Below are 22,387 nucleotides of genomic sequence, written 5' to 3' on the forward strand. Positions count from 1 at the left end.
TCACCTCAGTCCTAAATAACTGACTCCTTATCTTGAGTCTATGACCCCTAGTTCTAGACTCTCCAGCCAGGGAAAACAGCCTCTCAGCATCTACCCTGTAATATGTTTCAATGAGATCACCCCTCATTCTTCTAAATTCCAGAGAATATAAGCCTAATTGTTAGAAATCAGGATGTATATGGTTATGCGACTAAAGCTGTGACGCGAAAAATGCTGTGTTGAAATGGTTATGTCTTGAGAAGTGGCTCCTCAGACTGGCATTAGATGCTTAGACATGGTAATGTTTTGGTACCCGACTGAGATGTTATAGCATTCTGCACTATGACGACCAATAACTGTTGTTTTCAAGTTAAGACTTCAACTTTGTTATAGAAAGACTTAGAATGGATGGAAGTTTAGGGAAGTTAATGTAAACATTTGCTAAGTCATAATGAGGCAACACTCTGGAGCAGTTTTCTGGTTTGGGCTCATGGGATCAAAAGAGGATAGGGACAAAAGAGAATAGAGACAAAAGAGATAAGACACGAATTTCAAAGGAAGAAACCCTGAGAAAGTATAAACAGAAAAAGACGTGGCCAAAATCATGAGACATCTTTAGGACAGGCGTTGACACGAGAATCGAACCAAAGAACTTGATATGGTATTGGATAAGCAAGTTCTTAGGGAAACTCTATAGATCACAAGGTCTTGTCAATATCCCATGTCAGGCCCACCCCTAAAGAGAGAATAAAAGTAGCCTCCGCAAGGTTGCCCACACAAACGATGAGGGGAGAGCGAAACAGCAGTTGAGTCGAAAGCTCTGAGCAATCCCATGCTTTACCAAAGGAAGTTCTAGACAAAGAGAAAGAGGCTGCAAGCCAGAGAACTGCTCATGTGCGCCAGCCATTTGTCCAATTGGATTGGTATCAGCTTCTTATCACAGTCATATGTTTTTGCTGTATAACTAATGTGAAATATTCCATCTTAAACTTTGATTAAACACAATATACCACCAGATTGGTTTACAGCCGATCCCGATTATTAAAATTAACTTGCCGATTTCTAACACAATCTACTCAATCTCTCATCATAGGACAAAACCCTCTCATCCCAGGAATCAATCTAGTGAACATTTGTAGTCCCGCCCTTCTAAGACAAGTACATCCTTCTTTGGGTAAAGAGACCAAAACTGTACACAATTACTCCAGGTTCTTGCCCACTCACTTAAACCTGTCTATAACCATTTGCAGCCTCCTTGCAACCTCTAACAGCTTTCTTTCCCACCTAGCTTTCGATCATCAACAAACTTGGATACATTAACTAGGTGCACTATAAAAGGCCCAGCAGGAGTCCAGGGATCGGCAACAGCGTCTCGCAGGAGGCGGGAGTTCCTGAGGCCTATAAAAGGCCCAGCGGGAGTCCAGGGATCGGCAGCAGCGTCGAGCAGGAGGTGGGAGTTCCTGAGGCCTATAAAAGGCCCAGCGGGAGTCCGGGAATCGGCGGCAGCGTTGAGCAGGAGGCGGGAGTTCCTGAGGCCTATAAAAGGCCCAGGAGTCCGGGAATCGGCGGCAGTGTCGAGCAGGAGGCGGGAGTTCCTGAGGCCTATAAAAAGCCCAGCGGGAGTCCGGGGATCGGCAGCAGCGTCGAGCGGGAGGCGGGAGTTCGTGAGGCCAGCTGGTGCAGCTGCAGGGGCAGAAGGTAAACAAAGAAGTAGAAAGAAATCGAAAGGTGACGTCACAGCCAAGGGGGTAAGTGATTGGTGAGTAGTTTTTCTTTTTCTTTTCCCTATCAGTAGGTAACCTTTATCATTGTTGCCAAATTAAGTTAATGTAAGGGTTAAGTCATGACAGGAGGCCTCGGACACGTGTCATGCTCCTCCTGCGCTATGTGGGAAGTCAGGGACGCTTCCAGTGTCCCTGACGACAACATGTGCAGGAAGTGCATCCGGCTGCAGCACTTGACCGCGTTGCGGCACTGGAGCTGCGGGTGGATTTACTGTGGAGCATCCTCGATGCTGAGGATATCGTGAATAGCACATTTAGTGAGTTGGCCACACTGCAGGTAAAGGGTACACAGCCAGATAGGGGATGGGTGACCAACAGGAAGAGCAGTGGAAGGAAGGTAGTGCAGGGGTCCGCTGCGGTCATCCCCCTGCAAAACAGATATACCGCTTTGGGTATTGTTGAGGGGGATGACTCATCAGGGGAGAGCAGCAGCAGCCAAGTTCATGGCACCGTGGGTGGCTTTGCTGCACAGGAGGGCAGGAAAAAGAGTGGGAGAGCTAATAGTGGTAGGGGATTCTATTGTAAGGGGAATAGATCAACTTTTCTGCGGCCGCAATCGAGGCTGTAAAGCATGCACTCCCACGTTCCGCCACCAGGGAGCGCATCCCCTGAAGTCCCAAGGGATCTTAGCATCCCTTGGGAGCACTGTATATAAGCCGGCCCCCTAAGGCCTGTTACTCACTCTGGAGTGTCTTAATAAAGACTGAGGTCACTGTTACTTTAACCTCCCTGTGTGCAGTCTCATCTGTGTTAGGAACATAACACCAGGATGGTATGTTGCCTCCCTGGTGCAAGGGTCAAGGGTGTCTCGGAGCAGCTGCAGGACATTTTGAAGGGGGACGGTGAACAGCCAGTTGTTGTGGTGCATATAGGTACCAACGATACAGGTAAAAAAAACAGGATGAGGTCCTACAAGACGAATTTAAGGAGCTAGGAGCTAAACTAAAAAGTAGGGCCTCAAAGGTAGTAATCTCAGGATTGCTACCAGTGCCTCGTGCTAGTCAGAGTAGGAATCGCAGGACAGCTCAGATGAATATGTGGCTTGAGGAGTGGTGCAGAAGGGAGGGATTCAAATTCCTGGAACATTGGAACCCGTTCTGGGGGAGGTGGGACCAATACAAACCGGACGGTCTGCACCTGGGTAGGACCTGAACCAATGTCGTAGGGGGAGTGTCCTAGTGCTATTGGGGGAAGGAGTTAAACTAATATGGCAGGAGGATGGGAACCTATGCAGGGAGACAAAGGGAAGTAGAATAGGGGCAGAAGCAAAAAATAGAAAGAAAAGTAAAAGTGGAAGGCAGAGAAACCCAAGACAAAAAGCAAAAAAGGACACATTACAGCAAAATTCTAAAGGGACCAAGTTTGTTAAAAAGACAAGCCTGAAGGCTCTGTGCCTCAATGCGAGAAGTATTCGTAATAAGGTGAACGAATTAACTGCGCAGATAGCTGCTAATGGATATGATGTAATTGGCAGCACATGGCTCCAGGGTGACTAAGACTGGGAACTCAGCATCCAGGGGTATTCAACATTCAGGAAGGATAGACAGAAAGGTAAAGGAGGTGGGCTGGTGTTGTTGGTTAAAGAGGAAATTAACGCAATAGTAAAGGAGGACATTAGCTTGGATGATGTGGAATCGGTATGGGTGGAGCTACGGAATACCAAAGGGCAGAAAACATTAGTGGGAGTTGTGTACAGACCATGAAACAGTAGTAGTGAGGTTGGGGACAGCATCAAAGAAGAAATTAGGGATGCGTGCGATAAAGGTACAGCAGTTATCATGGGCAACTTTAATCTACATATTGATTGGGCTAATCAAACTGGTAGCAATGTGGTGGAGGAGGATTTCCTGGAGTGTATTCGGGATGGTTTTCTAGACCAGTATGTCAAGGAACCAACTAGAGGGCTGGACATCCAAGACTGGGTGATGTGTAATGAGAAAGGGCTAATTAGCAATCTTAGTGTGCGAGGCCCCTTGGGAAAGAGTGACCATAATATGGTAGAATTTTATATTAAGATGGAGAATGAAACAGTTAATTCAGAGACTAGGATCCTGAACTTTAGGAAAAGTAACTTCAATGGTAGGAGACGTGAATTGGCTAGAATAGACTGGTGAATAATACTTAAAGGATTGATGGTGGATAGGCAATGGCAAACATTTAAAGGTCACATGGATGAACTTCAACAATTGTACATCCTTGTCTGGAGTAAAAAATAAAACGGGGAAGATGGCTAACAAGGGAAATTAAGGAGTGTTAAATCCAAGGAAGAGGCATATAAATTGGCCAGAAAAAGCAGCAAACCTGAGGACTGGGAGAATTTTATAATTCAGCAGAGGAGGACAAAGGGTTTAATTAGGAGGGGGGAAATAGAGTATGAGAGGAAGCTTGCAGGGAACATAAAAACTGACTGCAAAAGCTTCTATAGATATGTGAAGAGAAAAAGGATTAGTGAAGACAAACATAGGTCCCTTGCAGTCAGACTCAGGTGAATTTCTAATGGGGAGCAAAGAAATGGCAGACCAGTTGAACAAATACTTTGGTTCTGTCTTCACGAAGGAAGACACAAATAACGTTCCGGAAATACTAGGGGACAGAGGGTCGAGTGAGAAGGAGGAACTGAAGGAAATCCTTATTAGGTGGGAAATTTTGTTGGGGAAATTGATGGGATTGAAGGCCGATAAATCCCCGGGGCCTGATAGTCTGCATCCCAGAGTACTTAAGGAAGTGGCCCTGGAAATAGTGGATGCATTGATGATCATTTTCCAACAGTCTGTCAACTCTGGATCAGTTCCTATGGACTGGAGGGTAGCCAATGTAACACCACTTTTTAAGAAAGGAAGGAGAGAAAACAGGTAATTATAGACCGGTTAGCCTGACATCAGAAGTGGGGAAAATGTTGGAATCAATTATTAAAGATGAAATAGCAGCGCATTTGAAAAGCAGTGACAGGATCGGTCCAAGTCAGCATGGATTTATGAAAGGGAAATCATGCTTGACAAATCTTCTAGAATTTTGTGAGGATGTAACTAGTAGAGTGGACAAGGGAGAACCAGTGGATGTGGTGTATTTGGACTTTCAAAAGCCTTTTGACAAGGTCCCATACAAGAGATTGGTGTGCAAAATTAAAGCACATGGTATTGGGGGTAATGTACTGACGTGGATAAAACTCGTTGGCAGACATGAAGCAAAGAGTCGGGATAAACGGGTCCTTTTCAGAATGTCAGGCAGTGACTGGTGGGGTGCTGCAGGGCTCAGTGCTGGGACCCCAGCTATTTACGATATACATTAATGATCTAGATGAAGGAATTGAGTGTAATATCTCCAAGTTTGCAGTTGACACTAAGCTGGGTGGCGGTGTGAGCTGTGAGGAGGACGCTAAGAGGCTGCAGGGTGACTTGGACAGGTTAGGTGAGTGGGCAAACGCATGGCAGATGCAGTATAATATGGATAAATGTGAGGTTATCCACTTTGGTGGCAAAAACACAAAGGCAGAATATCTGAATGGCGGCAGATTAGGAAAAGGGGAGATGCAACGAGACCTGGGTGTCATGGTACATCAGTCATTGAAAGTTGGCATGCACGTGGTGAAGGAGGCAAATGGTATGTTGGCCTTCATAGCTAGGGGATTTGAGTATAGGAGCAAGGAGGTCTTGCTGCAGGTGTACAGTGCCTTGGTGAGGCCTCACCTGGAATATGGTGTTCAGTTTTGGTCTCCTAATCTGAGGAAGGACATTCTTGCTATTGAGGGAGTGCAGCGAAGGTTCACCAGACTGATTCCCAGGATGGCAGGACTGACATTTGAGGAGAGACTGGATCGACGGCCTTTATTCACTGGAGTTTAGAAGGATGAGAGGGGATCTCATAGGAACATAGAAAATTCTGACGGGACTGGACAAGTGAGATGCAGGAAGAATGTTCCCGATGTTGGGGGAAGTCCAGAGCCAGGGGACATAGTTTAAGGATAAGGGATAAGCCATTTAGGACTGAGATGAGGAGAAACTTCTTCACTCAGAGTTGTTAACCTGTGGAATTCCCTACCGCAGAGAGTTGTTGATGCCACTTCATTGGATATATTTAAGAGCGAGTTAGATGTGGCCCTTACAGCTAAAGGGATCAAGGGGTATGGAGAGAAGGCAGGAAGGCGGTACTGATGAATGATCAGCCATGATCTTATTGAATGGTGGGGCAGGCTCGAAGGGCAGAACGGCCGACTCCTGCACCTATTTTCTATGTTTCTATGTGCCCTCAACTCAGTAATTGATAGAGATTGGAAATGGCTCAGGCCCAAGCACTGATCCTTGCAGCATCCCACTAGTTGTAACCTGCCAACCGAAAATTACCCTTTAATTCCTAATCTCTGCTTTCTCTCTATGAATGAATCCTCAATCCAAGCGAATAGATTACCCCAATTCCATGAGCCTTAATCTCATGTAACAATCTCGTATGGCATCTTATCGAATGCCTTTTAAAAATTCAAATATATTACATCCACTGGCTCCCCCTTATCCACCCTGCTAGTTACACCCTCAAAAAATTGATTTGTCAAACATGATTTCCCTTTCATAAAACTGTGCTGACTGCCAAATCATATTTTGATTTTCTAAGTGCCCTGTTACAACATACCTAAAAAACAGATTCTAGCATTTTCCCGACTACTGATGTCAGGTTAACTGGCCTATAGTTTCCTATTTTCTCTCTCGCTCTCCTTTCTTGAATAGCAGGGTTACATTTGCTACCTCAAATTCATAAGAACGTAAGAAATAGAAGCAGGAGTTGGCCATTTGGCCCCTCGCACCTCCTCGGCCATTCAATGAGATCATGGCTGATTTGATCATGGACTCAGCTCCACTTCCCTGCCTGCTCACCATAACCCTTTATTCCCTATCGCTGAAAAATATGTCTATCTCTGCTTTAAATAAATTCAATGACCCAGCCTCCACAGCTCTCTGGAGCAGAGAATTCCACAGATTTACAACCCTCTGAAAGAAAAAATTCCTCCTCATCTCACTGTTAAATGGGTGGCACCTTATTCTAATTCGCAGGGACTGTTCCAGAATCAATGCATCCACTACCTCTGCAGCCACTTCTTTTAAAACCCTAGGATGTAGGCCATCAGGTCCAGGAGATTTGTCAACTTTTGCTCTCATTAATTTCTCCAGTATTTTTCCTTGACTATTATTCATTCCTTTAACATTATTACTTATTCTCATTTGACCCTTGGATCCCCACTATTTCCACTATGTTTTGTGTGTCTTCTACCGTCAAGACGGATAAAAAAGATTTGCTTAACGTCCCTGCCATTTCCTTACTCCTCTTTATTTCTCCTGGGTTTGTCTCCAAGATACCCACGTTTACTTTCACTAATCTCTTCCATTTTACATACTTGTAGAAGCTCTTACAATCTCTTGATATTTCTTACTAGTTTACTCTCATTCTATTTTCTCCCTCTTTTTCAATTTCTTGGTCATCCTTTGCTGATTTCTCAAACCCTCCAAAATCCTCAGGCTTACTACTCTTAACCTTGTCTCATTATACAATACTAGATCTAAAACAGCCTATTCGCTAGTTAGCCATGGTTGGGCCACTTCTCCCATGGAATTTTCACTCCTCAAGGGAATGTATGAGAATTATGAATGATTTCTTTAAATATTTGCTATTGCTCATCTACTGTCATATTTGGTGTCTTATTTGACCCTGAAATTAGCTTTCGACCACATATCTGCAACATAACTGATACCGCCTATTTCCACCTCCGTAACATCGCCCGTTTCCGCCCTTGCCTCAGTTCATCTGCTGCTGACTATTCCAATGCACTCCTGGCTGGCCTCCCACATTCTACCCTAAGTAAACTAGAGGGGATCCAAAACTCGGCTGCCCGTGTCGTAACTCGCACCACGTCTCGCTCACCCATGCTTGCTGACTTACATTGGCCTTCGGTTAAGCAATGCTTCGATTTCAAAATTCGCATCCTTATTTTTAAATCCCTTCATAGCCTGGCCCCTCTCTATCTCTTATCTCCTCCAGCTTCATCATCATCATCATAAGCAGTCTCTCAAAATCGAAGGAGATTTGCTTCCATGAACTCATCCGTCAAAAGACTTTTGCCAATTTGGCTTGCCCAGTCTCGATGATGATTATTGGTCTCTCTGTTCAATTAAACTATTTTTAACCAACTGCATATGCTTTGTGACTACTCAATTATAAATGTTGACGAACAGAGAATTTTTAGAGGTATGTTGAGCCCGTTGAAGCAATATTGGAAATGGATATCTGAACTATATTTTAATGTACAGCTACATTACAAATTCAAAATCACTAATTTAAGCTCACATTATTGGCTTGTTATTTCAACAAGTGTAGATGTACTTAAATGGTCACTGTCGCCAGCACACCACACACAAAAAAAGGAAATTACTATTTTAGCTCCTCTTTAATATGTCAAAAAGCTACCGATAATTGCTGTAAAAGGTATACATCAAGTCAAGACACTTTGAAACCAAGTCAGAATGTGGAAGGAATTCAATATTTATTTTGTACCTTTTGTTCAAGCTGGAAAATAACATTTTGAGAATTTTCCCTTCCTTTTGAGAGCTGATGAATCAGAGTTTTTAGTAGCTGCTGCAGTTGAATTATATCCTGAGCAAGATCCACTGACATTTTCTTCTTGATATCTAACTGTTCCTGAAAAATATAATTAGTGAAAAGTTATTCAACTATGAATTCATAGTAAGTTCATTTTTCAGTCCAGTATTTCTGGCTAACTATTATATTCAAGGTCTATAAGAGTTCAGAAGAAAGCCCAACATTCTGGATAAGTAACACTGGCTGGATAGCAAATTAAAATGTGAAACTCAATTGTATAAATTTGCATAAAGTTATTACTGTTTCACAAAATATAAAACCAACATATCTACTTTTAGTTTACAATCAAAGGTTTTTTTCTTTTTTCTCTCATTCGGTGCCCTGCCCCATTCTTAAACAAATGGTGTTGTACAACATCCCACAAATTTCCATTCCAATTTATGTAGCACAATTTGCCATCCAAGTACCACAATTTTGTATAAAAGGGCCTGTCGGTAGTGAAAATGTTCTTAATAAAATCACTTGCTGCAACAAATCAGTTGGCCTGACCATTCTCTGACCATAGAAGTAGGCAGACAACTGGTTTACATATCTATGCTTTTGCTGGCCAACAGAATGTGTGTGCCTACATCCAGGAGAGGGTGAGAGAGTGTGAATTGGAACAGACTACCATTCCATCAATGGCAACATTGCTAAAGTTGTGTCATCATCGTAAAATTGAAGTGAAAATTTTTTTAAATTTTTTTTTAAAAGACTGAAATAATATTCAAGGCGTCTTGCAATTTAAAGCTGCATATTATTCTAAGTATTCTTGTTAGAAATTGTCTGCACAGAAGGATTGTTTACCAAAAATATTAGGGGGTTAAAGCACGAGTCACACTAAAACAAAGCCAACTTGCTGGCTAAATGTTGAATGGACATTTAGCTACTGCACAATACTGCTGAATTCTATTATAGTATTTTATTTGTTTATCTTTATGCCTTGACAGCAACTACAATTATTTAACTTTCAAAATAATTCCTTTAGGAGGGAACGAGGGACTGGAGATGGCAACGAGCAGATATGGTGGCTCAGAGGAAAAAAAACATTCCTTTTCCCTTCTCTCTGGCAAGTCACTTCTCCTTTCCCTCAACAGGGCAACTCTTACCCCACACTCAATAAATGCTGTGTCTTCTCTGTTCCAATCCAGGGTTGCATTCTCCTCCCCCAAAAACATAGGTTCATTCTTACAACCAGTCCCCTTCGCACATGTTTCTCTCTGCATATTCTCTTCAACAAGCTCTCTCGATCAATCTCCTCCTCTTCCCCCAATGTGCAAGTGTCTCTCCTCCACCCCTCACCCACCACAGTATGTCATCTCTCATCTGACATTCCCAGAGTGTTTCTTTCCCTCTATCCTATCGCACATGAACAGAGCGTTTCTCTCGTTCAAGTCTCCCAACCTTTAAGTGTTGGTAGCTTTTGCTCCATCCCTCTCACCTGTACCAGAGACTGGAGTGTGCTCTCGCCAGCCATCAACTGACTTTCATGTATCACAATTTTGTCACATCTTCTCATGCTGGAGTAATATGCCTGCTTAAAACTAAACTGTTCATGCTTACAATTTTATTTACCTTGCAGTCCTTCCACTATAAGCGGTGCTGTGCCTCACACACCATCTCAACTATGTTCATTTCCATCTAATTGCAAGGAATGCTGTTATCTTTTAAATATTAGTGGAGCTTTTAATTTTGGGACAGCCACAAAATAAACAAATTAAACTGTAGTTACCCTTCCACCTAGAAATCCATGTTTTTCTCCAGGCAGCTGTTCACTCCTTTCCTCCAACTATTTACCACCCCACATTTCAACTCACTTCCCCAATTGCCTAAAACTGCTATATTATCACCCCCCCGCTCCTAAATTGTCACAAAATCAACATCTTCCCAAACATTATGTACCATTACCAACACAACACCATGTCCACATATTTAAAAACACACTTCTGCCACTGGAGACCCATTTTTTCCAAAGATCAGACTCAGTTCATACTCAAATCGGTAGAAACAATGATTGTTAATTTACCACCAGCACTATATGCTTTTTTCATAGAATATAATTGTTAGATATCTTTCCTGCATGGGATACTACTACACAGACATTTTAAATGGTCAAGTTTATTGGATAACTGTAAAGTTAACTATTAATTGTGAATATGATTGCATTAAAATAATTTTAAAATGTTGATGTCAATTCGGGAATGGGGCCAGGAAAACAAACAACACATACATGGACAATATCTATAAAAGCTATCAGTGGAATGTCTGTTCTAAGCAAAGATCCAGACATCGGTAAATCTTGACGTGAAGCATAATCAACAAAAATTTCACAAGACATGAATTTAATTCGAATTCAATTCTGACTCATGCCAACTTGGCTAGTACTTCTCACTCATTAGTTACACCAACAGTATTGACCTGAACACAAAAATGCATGACTGTCTTGTCTGCCATTTATCTGGTATGTTAAGCAAGTGTCATGTTGTCCATTTAGATTCATACGCACCTTCACTTCTGAAACGTCACTATTTTCGACGACATTGCCATCACTTACAGCTCTTGCTATTTCTGCCTGAATATTGTTCAAAGATCCTTGAGCCTGTGAAATAGAAACAATATTCTAAAACTTCCAGATAAATAAAATGCTTCAAAAAAGAGAGGGAAAAATCTAAAGAGAGCTTTATTAAAAAGAACAAGGTAGAGCTACAGAATGTGAATATTCAACAGTTAAGATGAAGGCTGTTCTGTTCGCCATGTCAGACAATGGTTTTCAGTCCGCAGCAGTTCTACAAAAACCTGAATTGTGGGGAACATTGCATCAGCATCAAAATAGATGCGCTCATATAAATCCTTCTTTCCCCCTTCTCTCTCACTTCAAAATAGTGTCAATAAATATTCCCTTTACATAGAATTTACAGCACAGAAACAGATCATTTAACTCAACTGGTCTGTGCTCCATACGAGCATTCTCCCACCCTCCTTCATCGAACTATCTGCATATCCCATCTATTCCTTTCTTCCTCATGTACTTACCTATGTTTTCCTTAAAGGAATCTATGCTATTCGCCTCAACTACTTCTTGTGGTAGCAAGTTCCACATTCTAAGCCTTCTCTGGGTGCAGAGGTTTCTCCTGAATTCTTTTATTCGTGACTGCTTTATATTGATAACCACTAGTTTTTGTCTCCCCCATAAATGGAAACATCTGCTTTCCATCTACCTCATCAAACCCCTTCATAATTTTTAACGACCTCTATTAGGTCACCAGTCAGCCTTCTCTTTGCAAGTGAAAAGAGCGCCATGCTTGTTCAGTTTTTCTGAATAGTTACAACTTTTCAGTTTGAGTACCATTCTTGTAAATCTTTTTTACACCATCTCCAGTGCCTCTATATCCTTTTTGTAATATGGAGACCAGAACTCAAGCTAAGTAATCACGTGGTCTAACCAACGTTCTATACAAATTTAACATAACTTTCCTGCTTTTCAAATCTGTTCCTCTAGAAATGAATTTTCATTTAAATGTTACTTAGGTTACATAGAAGATTACACAGTTTAGGGACTTACAAATATATGCTAAAAGCTGCAAATTCCATACAAACAAAAATAAAATGAAAAACATTTGGGGTGGCTCAACAAAATTGCTTATAAAGTGATCTATACTGGAGGTCGGTCTTTATTACATACACCTTGCAATATATTTGATACAACAAACACTGAATTTTACCTCATATAGATTGGAAACCACTTTCTGTGCTTCATTCTGTTCAGTCTTCAATTTTGTTAATGTTTCATTTAACTGAGTTTTAAGCTGCGAGTAAAAACAAGATGCAATTTAAGTTGGTTAATTAATTTGTTCTTTTTTTTGTTGCTAATTTTCTCACCTTCCCCCTCCTGAAAGCATTGATCCTTTCCTGAGAGATGGTTCGGTGGGTGCCATGCAACTTTTGGTACCTCACCCAAATGATAATTTTTCACGTGACCCTGCACAGCAAGTGTCGGCAGGTTATTCACACTGTAGGGGAAATCACAACTAAACCTGACTATGGGCCCAGATTTGGCCCTCCCGTTTTTTCGGCGCATTTCTTCCTATGATCCAAACGGCGCCAAAAAGATGTCCCAGGATTCTGGCCCCTCTGCAGACTCTCCCGGGGCTTGGCACGGCATGGCGAGTCCATTGGGAGGCGGAGCTAGGGTCCTGCACCTAAAAGAGTGCCGGCAGCTGTCCGCATGCGCAGTAGAGCATTCGCGCATGCGCAGTAGCTCCTCCCATGATTGTGATGATGCGTACCTGCAGCGTGGGACCCAATGCATCCCGCCCCTATCCCGGGCTGAGTGGCCTGCCGCTGCCTTCCCGCGCTGAGGACTACAAGAAACAGGTTGCTGCGGGGAAGAGATTTGATCCGAGGCCGAGGAGAGAAGAGAGTTTTGATGTGGGGGGGGGGGGGGTGAAGGAGAGAGAAGAGAGGAGAGTTTTGATCAGAGAGGGCGGGGGGGGGGGGGGGGTGATAACTGTGTAGCCAGTAATTTTTAATGAGCTTACTCAAGACTTTCCTTAACGGTTGATGAAAATACTTTCCTACAAGCAGAAGGTACTTCTATTTTTTGTTTGGATATTTTGAAAAAATGATGGAAATATGTTTTGTCTCTTTACTTCTTTTATTTTTGTAGTTTAAGCTTTCATGAATGCTTCTGTTGTATAGTAAATTAACTTTGCGAAGTTTGTCAGTCCTGTATAGCTGTTTGATCCGATTCACATTCTTTAGTCAAGTCATTAAGCACCTACCTGCGCTGATTTGATTGCGGAACTCTCCGCAAGGGTTTTCTGTGCGGCCACAAATGCTGGACTAAGTTAGTTTGGAGCAACTATTAGCTATCCAAACTGGCTTAAATGGCCAAAACGGGTGGAGATGGCTGGTAATGCCCCCTTTTGAAAAAAATACATTAAAAAAATCCTAACTAACTCACTTACACTGGCACAAATTGAATGTGCAGAATTGGGATTTTTAAGATAATCCAGAAAAATCAAGTTGCTTCAAGAAAAAAAAATGAAGCAACACCTGGGCAAATTTGGGCCCCTTGCGTGCTTCAAACAAGACTTATTGAAAAGCAAACAGTACTGGGACTGGAATCTGTATCTGATTTTCCCTACTGTAACCATGATAGAAAACCTAAATTGTTGCACGACTGTTCTTCCCGGATAGATCAAAATCAGCACAGAATGGCAATGTATGTGAAACTGGGATCTTTCTGCTGTCTGTGACTCATCAGCCACCGCTTTAACAAGCTATAGAGTCATCTAGCAGAAGCAATTATATTATGCATAATCAAATGACAAAAGCATATTGCATTTATTATTGCCACTGTCTCATTTAGCAATATGTTTTTGTGGCAACAGCTAATGCTGCTTGTGCAATTCTGAAATTTTATGTACACTTTAGAATAAATTGTTGCACCTGTGAGCAATGCCACTTCATTTCAGTCCAAGCACAAAAGTCTCTTAAATTGATTGACAAATTCTAGTTGAGTATGAAGTTCTCTGAATTATCTCCTCCTCTCACAAGAAAAACAAACTATAATTTTGCTTAAATTGTCATTGTATTGTATCTTGGTTATATGCATTACTTTGAGAATGTTAGAGGTGTGAACTTTATTTCCATTAAAAAAACAGTTTAGACAGATACCACAGGTTAATGCCTTGATGCGTCTCATGATATGCAATACAAGTTTATTATAGTCAATGGGTTAAAATGCACTGGCCAATGATGTATTAATTATAAGCCAGATTAGTACAGGACATACTGTGCACTACAATCTGCTGCCATAAAATTTAATAAGCATTTTTGGGGAAAAAGTATGAACAGTTACAAGGAATTTCTTACCAAATTTAGTTCTTCATTCTGCTTTATTGCTTCAGCACAAGAATCATCAAGTTTGTTCTGTAATTCAGTCAACAGAACTTTGAGCTGTAATGAAGTTTAAAACCCAATTTAAACTGTTCATGGGATGGTTACATAAATGTTTAAATTAGCCTGACAAATTGTTAAAGGTTTAAGACTTCTTGATTGTTGTGTTGGGGGGGGGGGGGGGGGGGGGGGGTAGGGGGAAGTAATTTTTGAGCACAACCTTTTTCAACATGTAAGGCCACCACCCATTCAGTTTGGTTTATTTTCTGCAGTTGCAACAATCCTAAAAAGTATGGAATGTAACAACGTTGTGAAAAATATCAGAGCGTTAAGAAATAGGAAAATAGGAGGAGTAGGCCATTCGGTCCTTCGAGCCTGCTCCGCCATTCAATATCATGGTTGATCATCTACTTCAACTTCACCTTCCCACACTATCCCCAGATCCCTCGATTCCCTTAATATCGAAAAATATATCCGTCATTGTTTTGAATATACTTAACGACTGAGCATCCACAGCCCTCTGGGGGTAGAGAATTTCAAAGATTCACGACCCTTTGTGTGAAGCAATTTCTCATCGCAGTCGGACCCCTTATTCTGAGACTGTGACCCTAAGTTAGAGACTCCTCAACCAGGGAAACATCCTCCCAGCATCTATCCTGTCAAGCTCTAAGAATGTTATATGTTTCAATGAGATCACCTCTTGTTCTTCTAAATTTTAGGGAATGTAGGTCTAATCTCAATTTCTTCTCAGAGGACAATCTCCCATCCCAGGAATCAATCTGGTGAACCTTTGTGGCACTCCCTCTAAGGTAAGTATGCCCTTCCTTAGGTAAGGAGACCAAAACTGTATACAGTACTCCAGGTGTGGTCTCACCAAGGCTCTATATAATTGCAACAAGACTTATTTACTCTTGTAATAAAGGATATTCAATGAAAATAAGACCTACTTCTCGGACTTCAGTTACACAAATGGCTCTCTCCGATTCCACCTTTTCCAACTCAGATGCAAGATGATTGCTCTGTTTTCTAAGCTGCAAAAAGTAAATTAGATTCGTTTTAATGTAAGTACGGATGCAGAATAAAAGAGATTTTTTTGGGTTGTTTACTTTTAACAGTACTGAGTCGTTAATACAAAACAACTTTTTTTTATAGCAGTTAAGTTCACTGCGAAATTTGGGTTTTAATTACAAGAGGTGCCCTAAAAACAAGTGTTAAACACACAACTGAGAACTGATGATGTTGAGGTTAAACTGCCTGGGCCTCAGAGTCTGATGGGCAAGAATCCAAATTATCTTAGTCAATTAAACCAGGACCTTTACAATAACTGTCTCATTTCAAATAAGATCCAAAAAGTATAGCAATTGGAAAATTCAATTTAGCCCATCCTTTTTGATTGATCGTAATCCCATTTACATGCTTATTCACTACATTCCTCAATCCCTTCTCTCACCAATTCATTTATACACAGCTTAAAAAGAACACAATTTCTTAATAGGGACTACTGCGCTTAAGTCCACCTCCTTGTTGCACCAAACCTTTACTGTAGCAGAAACCAACATTTATATATCACCATACAATGGCATCGGTCACCTGATCCCACTGGACACATATGGTACAACTACCATGTTTGAAACCTCCCATTTTTTAATCAACAGAGGAAGTAAAACAATTCGCCCAACAAATCTCTCATAGATTGTTAAAGTAATAATTTTGCCACATCTCCTGAATCAGTCCTGAAATGCACTATCAAATTATTTAGTGCAAGCTTAAGGAAGTTTGCATTAAAATGAATCATTTGACTACAATGCTGGCTAGCTTATGTATAATGAATAAGAACATAATAGGAAAATAGGAGCAAAAGTAGGCCATTTGGTCCCTCGAGCCTGCTCCACCATTCAACAAGATCATGGCTGATTTGATCCTGGCCTCGACTCCACTTCCCTGCCCGCTCCCCATAACCTTGACTCCCTTATCTTTCACAAATCTGTCTATCTCTATCTGAAATACATTCAATGGTGCAGCCGCTACAGCTCTCTGGGGTAGAAAATGGCAAAGATTCATGACCCTCAGAAAAGAAATTCCTCATTTCTGTTTTAAATGGGCGACCCTTTATTCTGAAACTATGCCCTAGTTCTAGATTCCCACACCAGGGGAAACATCCTCTCTGCATCTACCCTGTCAAGCCCCTTCAGAACCTTATAATTTCAATAAAATCGCCTCTAAGTCTTCTAAACGTCAATGAGTATAGGTCCAACCTGCTCAACGTTTCTTCATATGACGACCCTTTCATCTCAGGAATCAACCTCGTTAACCTTCTCTGAACTGCCTCCAGTGCAAGTATATCCTTCCTTAAATAAGGAGACCAAACCTGTACGCAGTACTCCAGGTGTGGTCTGACCAATGCCCTGTACAGTTGTAGCAGGACTTCCCTACTTTTATACTCCATCCCCCTTGCAATAAAGGCCAACATTTCATTTGCCTTTCTAATTACTTGCTGTACCTGCATGCTAACTTTTTGTTTCTATTGATCCCTCTGTACAACTGCATTTTGTAATCTCTCCCCATTTAAATAATAATTTGCTTTTTTATTTTTCCTACCAAAGTGGATAACCTCGCATTTTCCCACATTATACTCCATCTGCCAAATTTTTGCCGACTCACTTAGCCTACCTATATTCCATCGTAGAATCTTTGCATCCGCCTCACAACTTGCTTTCCCACCTATCTTTGTATCATCAGCAAATTTGGCTACATTACACTTCATCCAAGTCATTAATATAAACTGTAAATAGTTGAGGTTCCAACACTGATCCCTGTGGCACCCCACTAGTTATAGTTTGCCAACATGAAAATGATCCATTTATCCTGACTCTCTGCTTTCTGTTAGTTAGCCAATTCTTTATCCACACAAATATATTACCCCCAACCCAGTGAGCTCTTATCTTGTGCAGTAACCTTTTATGTGGCACCTTATCGAATGCTTTCTGAAAATCCAAATACATAATATCTACTGGTTCCTTTTTATCCATCCTGTTCGTTACATCCTCAAAGAACGTGAGCAAATTTGTCAAACAGGATTTCCCCTTCATAAAACCATGCTGATTCTGCTTGACAGTATTATGCTTTTCTAAATGTCCTGCTACTACTCCCTTAATGATGCACTCCAGCATTTTCCCAATGACAGATGTTAGGCTAACTGGTCTATAGTTTCCTGCTTTCTGTCTCCCTCCTTTCTTAAATAGCGGCGTTATATTTGCGGTTTTCCAGTCCGCTGGGACCTCTCCAGAATCCAGGGACTTTTAGTAGATTACAACCAATGCATCCACTATCTCTGCAGCCACCTCTTTTAAGACCTGAGGATGCAGGCCATCAGGTCCAGGGGACTTGTCCACCTTTAGTCCAATTAGTTTACCGAATACTTTTTCTTTAGTGACAGTGATTATTTTACGTTCTTCTCTCCCTATAGCCCCTTGATTATCCATTATTGGGATGCTTTTAATGTCTTCTACCATGAAGACCAATGCAAAATATTTGTTCAAAGTCTCCGCCATTTCTCTGTTGCCCATTATTAATTCCCCAGTCTCATCCTTTAAGGGACCGATGTTTACTTTAGCTATTTGCTTTCTTTTTACATACCTGTAGAAGCTCTTACTGTCTGTTTTTATATTTCTTGGTAGTTTACTCTCACAAGCTATCTTCTCTCTATCATTTTTTTTTTAAGTCGTTCTTTGCTGGTTTCCAAAAATTTGCCACTTCTTTGGCCTTCCAACATTGTATGCCTTTGTTTTCAATTTGATACCATCTTTTACTTCCTTAGTTAGCCACGGATGGTTCATCCTTCTCTTTAGAGTCTTTCTTTCTCACTGGAATATATTTTTGCTGAGAGTTATGAAATAGCTCCTTAAATGTTTGCCACTGCTCATCTACCATCTTATCCTTGAATCTATTTTCCCCAGTCCACTTTAACCAGCTCTACCTTCAGACCTTTGCAATTACGTTTATTTAAGTTCTGGACACTAGTTTGAGAACTAGCTTTCTCACCCTCAAACTGAATTTGAAATTCTCAAACTGAATGGAAGATACAGGCTAAAATGGCAAGCAGCGAATTAAGTACTACCATCTTGCAACCTACCTTCTGCCTTGACTCCTGCTCAACTGTTCTGGAGTAGACAAGCCCCTGTAATGCTCAAAGTAACTATTATGCTGGGAATAGGAAAAATAAAAAAACATTGCAAATAATGCAACTTAAATAAAAACAGAAAATGCTGGAAATTTACAGCTGCGCATCATTAAAGAGCCAGAAAATTGTCATGCACTTCGTGAGTGGCCTGCTGTGTATTTCTAGCATTTTTTTTATTGTGCTGGGGCAAGTTTGACCAGCAATTCTGAATAGGCATCATTCTGCACATTTGAACTGTTCTCTTTGAATTGGTCAGTTTCGCCCTGCTTGCCATCCTCGGCCACATTGTTTCGATGACACGATTCTGATGGGGCAAGTCATTCTCCATTTTCTATTGTTCAAACCTCCAAGCATCAAATTTCTCAGATATCCTTCTTCCTTTCCTCCCTCAGCCTCTACAATGGGCAACTCCTCATGTACAGTCAGTGATTTCAATCTCCATCCAAACTCACCTTGCCCTCTCTCCTTGGATTTTGCTGCCTCCAGGCCTCCCTCATCCTCTCCCTCCATATAAAGTTTCCTATTCATATTCATGGCCACTCCTTCAACCTTGCCATCTGATGTGGCCTCTCTATGTCCATCGGTCGACAAAGCCAGCTCCGATCCCTACCTTGTATCCCTCACCAACTATGTCCTTCCATCCCCACTTCCTTCTGAACCTGTCCGGGAATAAATTCTCCCCAAAATTGTTTACAACTGCACTTTCAAGCTTGCCTGCCTATCCTTTGGCCCTCCATTAACTAGCATACCTGTACAGCCATTGATTTGCTCAACCACTCCCTCACCTCCACCTTTGATGATCCTATCCCCAGTAAAATCCTGACTATCTTTCACCCGTAGTTCATTTTTGTGCAGTATAATACTTATGAAAATATCTCAAGATACAAAAATCTAATACAGACAACTGTTCTTGTTTCTTACACACACACACATACTGACAATTCACCTACACTTTCAACTTCTGTGTTTTCATACTTCGCCTTTTCCAACTCTTGTTCCAATGTGCAGACCGATGACTGCATCTGGAATATATGTATAGAACATTAAACACTGCTATGAGGGGATGAAATGCATAGTTACAAAGGTCTGAAGAATTTGTTCAATGCTCCTTTTTAGCATAGTTAAAAGACAAACTTCATGTACATCCAGTACATGTAAATAGGATCACAACCCTTAGTATTGATTTGTTTTCCAGATTCACCTATGGGTTTCTGGAATTTATCCTGATTGTTCACTCTTTTTTAATTCTAGTAAAAACTATGAGTGCAATTACAAGAAAAGTAACACTGGTCATTGGGTATGTCTTCTCCATTCTGGTACTGCTTCTTGAGCTGCTAACATTTTGGGTTTTTCCTGCAGAGATGCAAAGAAATTTGCAGGTGCACATAGCCCTGTCAGGAAAACCTATGAAGAAGGCTGCTTCCCACCAAGCCTCCTTTTCCCCAAAATAATCCCATACTCAAACATGGATTTAGAATATCTAGATAATGGCAAAAGAAATCTGATGTCCAGAGTTGAAAACAGGCTGCAGTACTGAAAAAAACTTTCAACGACAAGATTGCAATACCAAGATGGGGAAAAGAAAAGTACCAGAGAAAGCCTCATGAAGGGCACTTTAAAAAAAAAAAAAAAATTCATTGCGTTGCTGGCGTGGCCAGCATTTATTGCCCATCTCCAATTGTCCTCGAGAAGGTGGTGGTGAGCTGCCTTCTTGAACCGCTGCAGTCCATGTGGTGAAGGTACTTCCACAGTGCTGCTAGATAGAGAGGTCTAGGATTCTGATCGTGTGACAATGAAGGAACGGCATGATGGTGTGTGACTGGAGGGGAACTTGGAGATGATGGTGTTACTATTCGCCTGCTGACCTCCTTCTCGGTGGTAGAAGTCGTAGGTTTGGGAGGTGCTGTCGAAGAAGTCTTGGCTACAGTGCATCTTGTAAATGGTACACACTGCAGCCACAGTGGGCTGATGATGGAGGAAGTGAATGTTCAAGGTGGTGGATGGGGTGCCAATCAAGAGGCCTGCTTTGTCCTGGATGGTGTCGAGCTTCGAGTGTTGTTGAAGCTGCACTCATTCAGGCAGGTGGAGAGCATTCCATCACACTCCTGACTTGTGCATTGTCGATGATGGCTTTGGGGAGTCAGGAGGAGAGTCACTCGCCACAGAATACGCCAGCCTCTGACCTGCTCTTGTAGCTGCAGTAGTTATGTGGCTGGTCGAGTTAAGTTTCTGGTCAATGATGACCCCCAAGAATGTTGATGGTGGGGGATTTGACCATGGTAATACCATTGAATGTCATGGGGAGGTAGTTAGGCTTTCTCTTGTTGCAGCTGGTCATTGCCTGACACTCGTGTGGTGCAAATGTTACTTGTGACTTATCAGCCCAAGTCTTAAATGTTGACCAGGTCTTGCTGCATGCGGACACGAACTACTTAATTATCTGAGGAGTTACGAATGGAACTGAACACGGCAGTCATCAGCGACATCCCCACTTCTGACCTTATGATGAAGCAGCTGAAGATACTTGAGCCTAGGACATTGTCCCGAGGAACTCTTGCAGTAATGTCTGGGGTTGAGATCATTGGTTCTTCCTTTGTGCTAGGTATGACTCTAGCTTGTGGCAAGTTTGCCTCCCGATTCCCATTGACTTCAATATTATTAGGGCTCCTTGATGCCACACTCGATCAAATGCTGCCTTGATGTTAAGGACATCAAGGACTCTCACCTCACCTCTGGAATTCAGCTCTTCTGTCCATGTTTGGACCAAGGCTGTAATAAGGTCTGGAGCCGAGTGGCCCGAGCAGAACCCAAACTGAGCATCGGTGAGCAGGTTATTGGTGAGTAAGTGCCCCATGACAATACTGTCAACGACACCTCCCATCACTTTGCTATTGATTGAGAGTAGACTGATGGGGCGGTAATTGGTTAGATTGGATTTTTCCTTTTGTTTGTGGACAGGACATGGTGGACAATTTTCCACTTTGTCGGGCAGATGCCAGTTTTGTAACTGTACTGGAACAGCTTGGCTAGAGGCACGTCTAGTCCTGAAGGACAAGTCTTCAGCACTACAGCCGGGATGTTGTCCGGGCCCATAGCCTTCTCTACTTTGTTGAAATGGGAAAAATTAAACGGTACAGACTGACATTTTGTATTCACCTTTTGTGCTATGGTGCTTTCCTTGTCCTATGATGAACACATTAACCTACTGTTAATTTTGCATTACAGTCTTAATCCAAGAAAATAGGGCCAAGAGAAAGGGGCCAATGTATACAGTCATTCTAAACAATGTCCAATTTAAAAAAATTTTCTCTGCAATTAATTATCAGATTCTCGGAAATGATGCACATTATTCCATGAGCTGGCTACCTGCATCAACACCTTCTGGGATTCTTCCAGTTTCACCTTCCATTTGCCTTCCTCCTCTTCAACGCTGCTTTGCAACCGCTGTAAAATTCCTTCCTGCAGGTAATACCATTAAATATTTTATTTTGGGTGAAAAAACAGATTAAGACCAAACTCTGCTGGAAACTATATGAAACTTACCGTTTCTGCAAGTACTGTCTTGTACTTTTCGCACTCTAACTGCAACATTGCATGCATCTCCTCATTTTCCTTTTCTTTGTGTTCCATGGCCTAAATTTTGAAAGTAACCAACAAATAACAGCAGCAACAACTTGTACATATTTAACACCTTTAAAACAGCTAAGCATCCCAAGATGCTTCAAGCAGATCTGAGGAAAAACAGATGCAGAGCCAAAGGAGGAGAAATTAGGAGGGATTCAAAAAGCTTGATCAAAAACATGGATTTTCAGAAAGGTTTTAAAAAAGGTGAAACAGAGATGTTTCGGGAGGAATTTCCCAACAGTAGGACCGAGGCAACTTGTACTTATGCCTTCAATGGGATAAAGTGAAAGGAGAAGAT

General features: G+C 41.6%; 1 protein-coding gene across 7 annotated transcripts in view; it reads right to left on the reverse strand.

The window, feature by feature from the left end:
* ktn1 (kinectin 1) overlaps positions 1-22,387 on the reverse strand; it is a 152,853-nt gene that overhangs the window by 11,728 nt on the left and 118,738 nt on the right. For 5 of the 7 annotated variants that reach the window (XM_070879167.1, XM_070879165.1, XM_070879160.1 and 2 more), the window contains 8 exons: positions 22,009-22,098; positions 21,832-21,924; positions 19,416-19,487; positions 15,233-15,316; positions 14,262-14,345; positions 12,107-12,190; positions 10,891-10,983; positions 8,301-8,444 (listed from right to left, as the gene is read on the reverse strand). In XM_070879167.1, the coding sequence (XP_070735268.1) occupies positions 8,301-8,444; positions 10,891-10,983; positions 12,107-12,190; positions 14,262-14,345; positions 15,233-15,316; positions 19,416-19,487; positions 21,832-21,924; positions 22,009-22,098 (744 nt within the window). The remainder of the gene's footprint in view (positions 1-8,300; positions 8,445-10,890; positions 10,984-12,106; positions 12,191-14,261; positions 14,346-15,232; positions 15,317-19,415; positions 19,488-21,831; positions 21,925-22,008; positions 22,099-22,387) is intronic. The other 2 variants (XM_070879163.1, XM_070879164.1) reach the window with 2 other exon arrangements.

This window comes from Pristiophorus japonicus, chromosome 4, assembly GCF_044704955.1.
Source record: "Pristiophorus japonicus isolate sPriJap1 chromosome 4, sPriJap1.hap1, whole genome shotgun sequence".
NCBI lineage: Eukaryota > Metazoa > Chordata > Chondrichthyes > Pristiophoridae > Pristiophorus > Pristiophorus japonicus.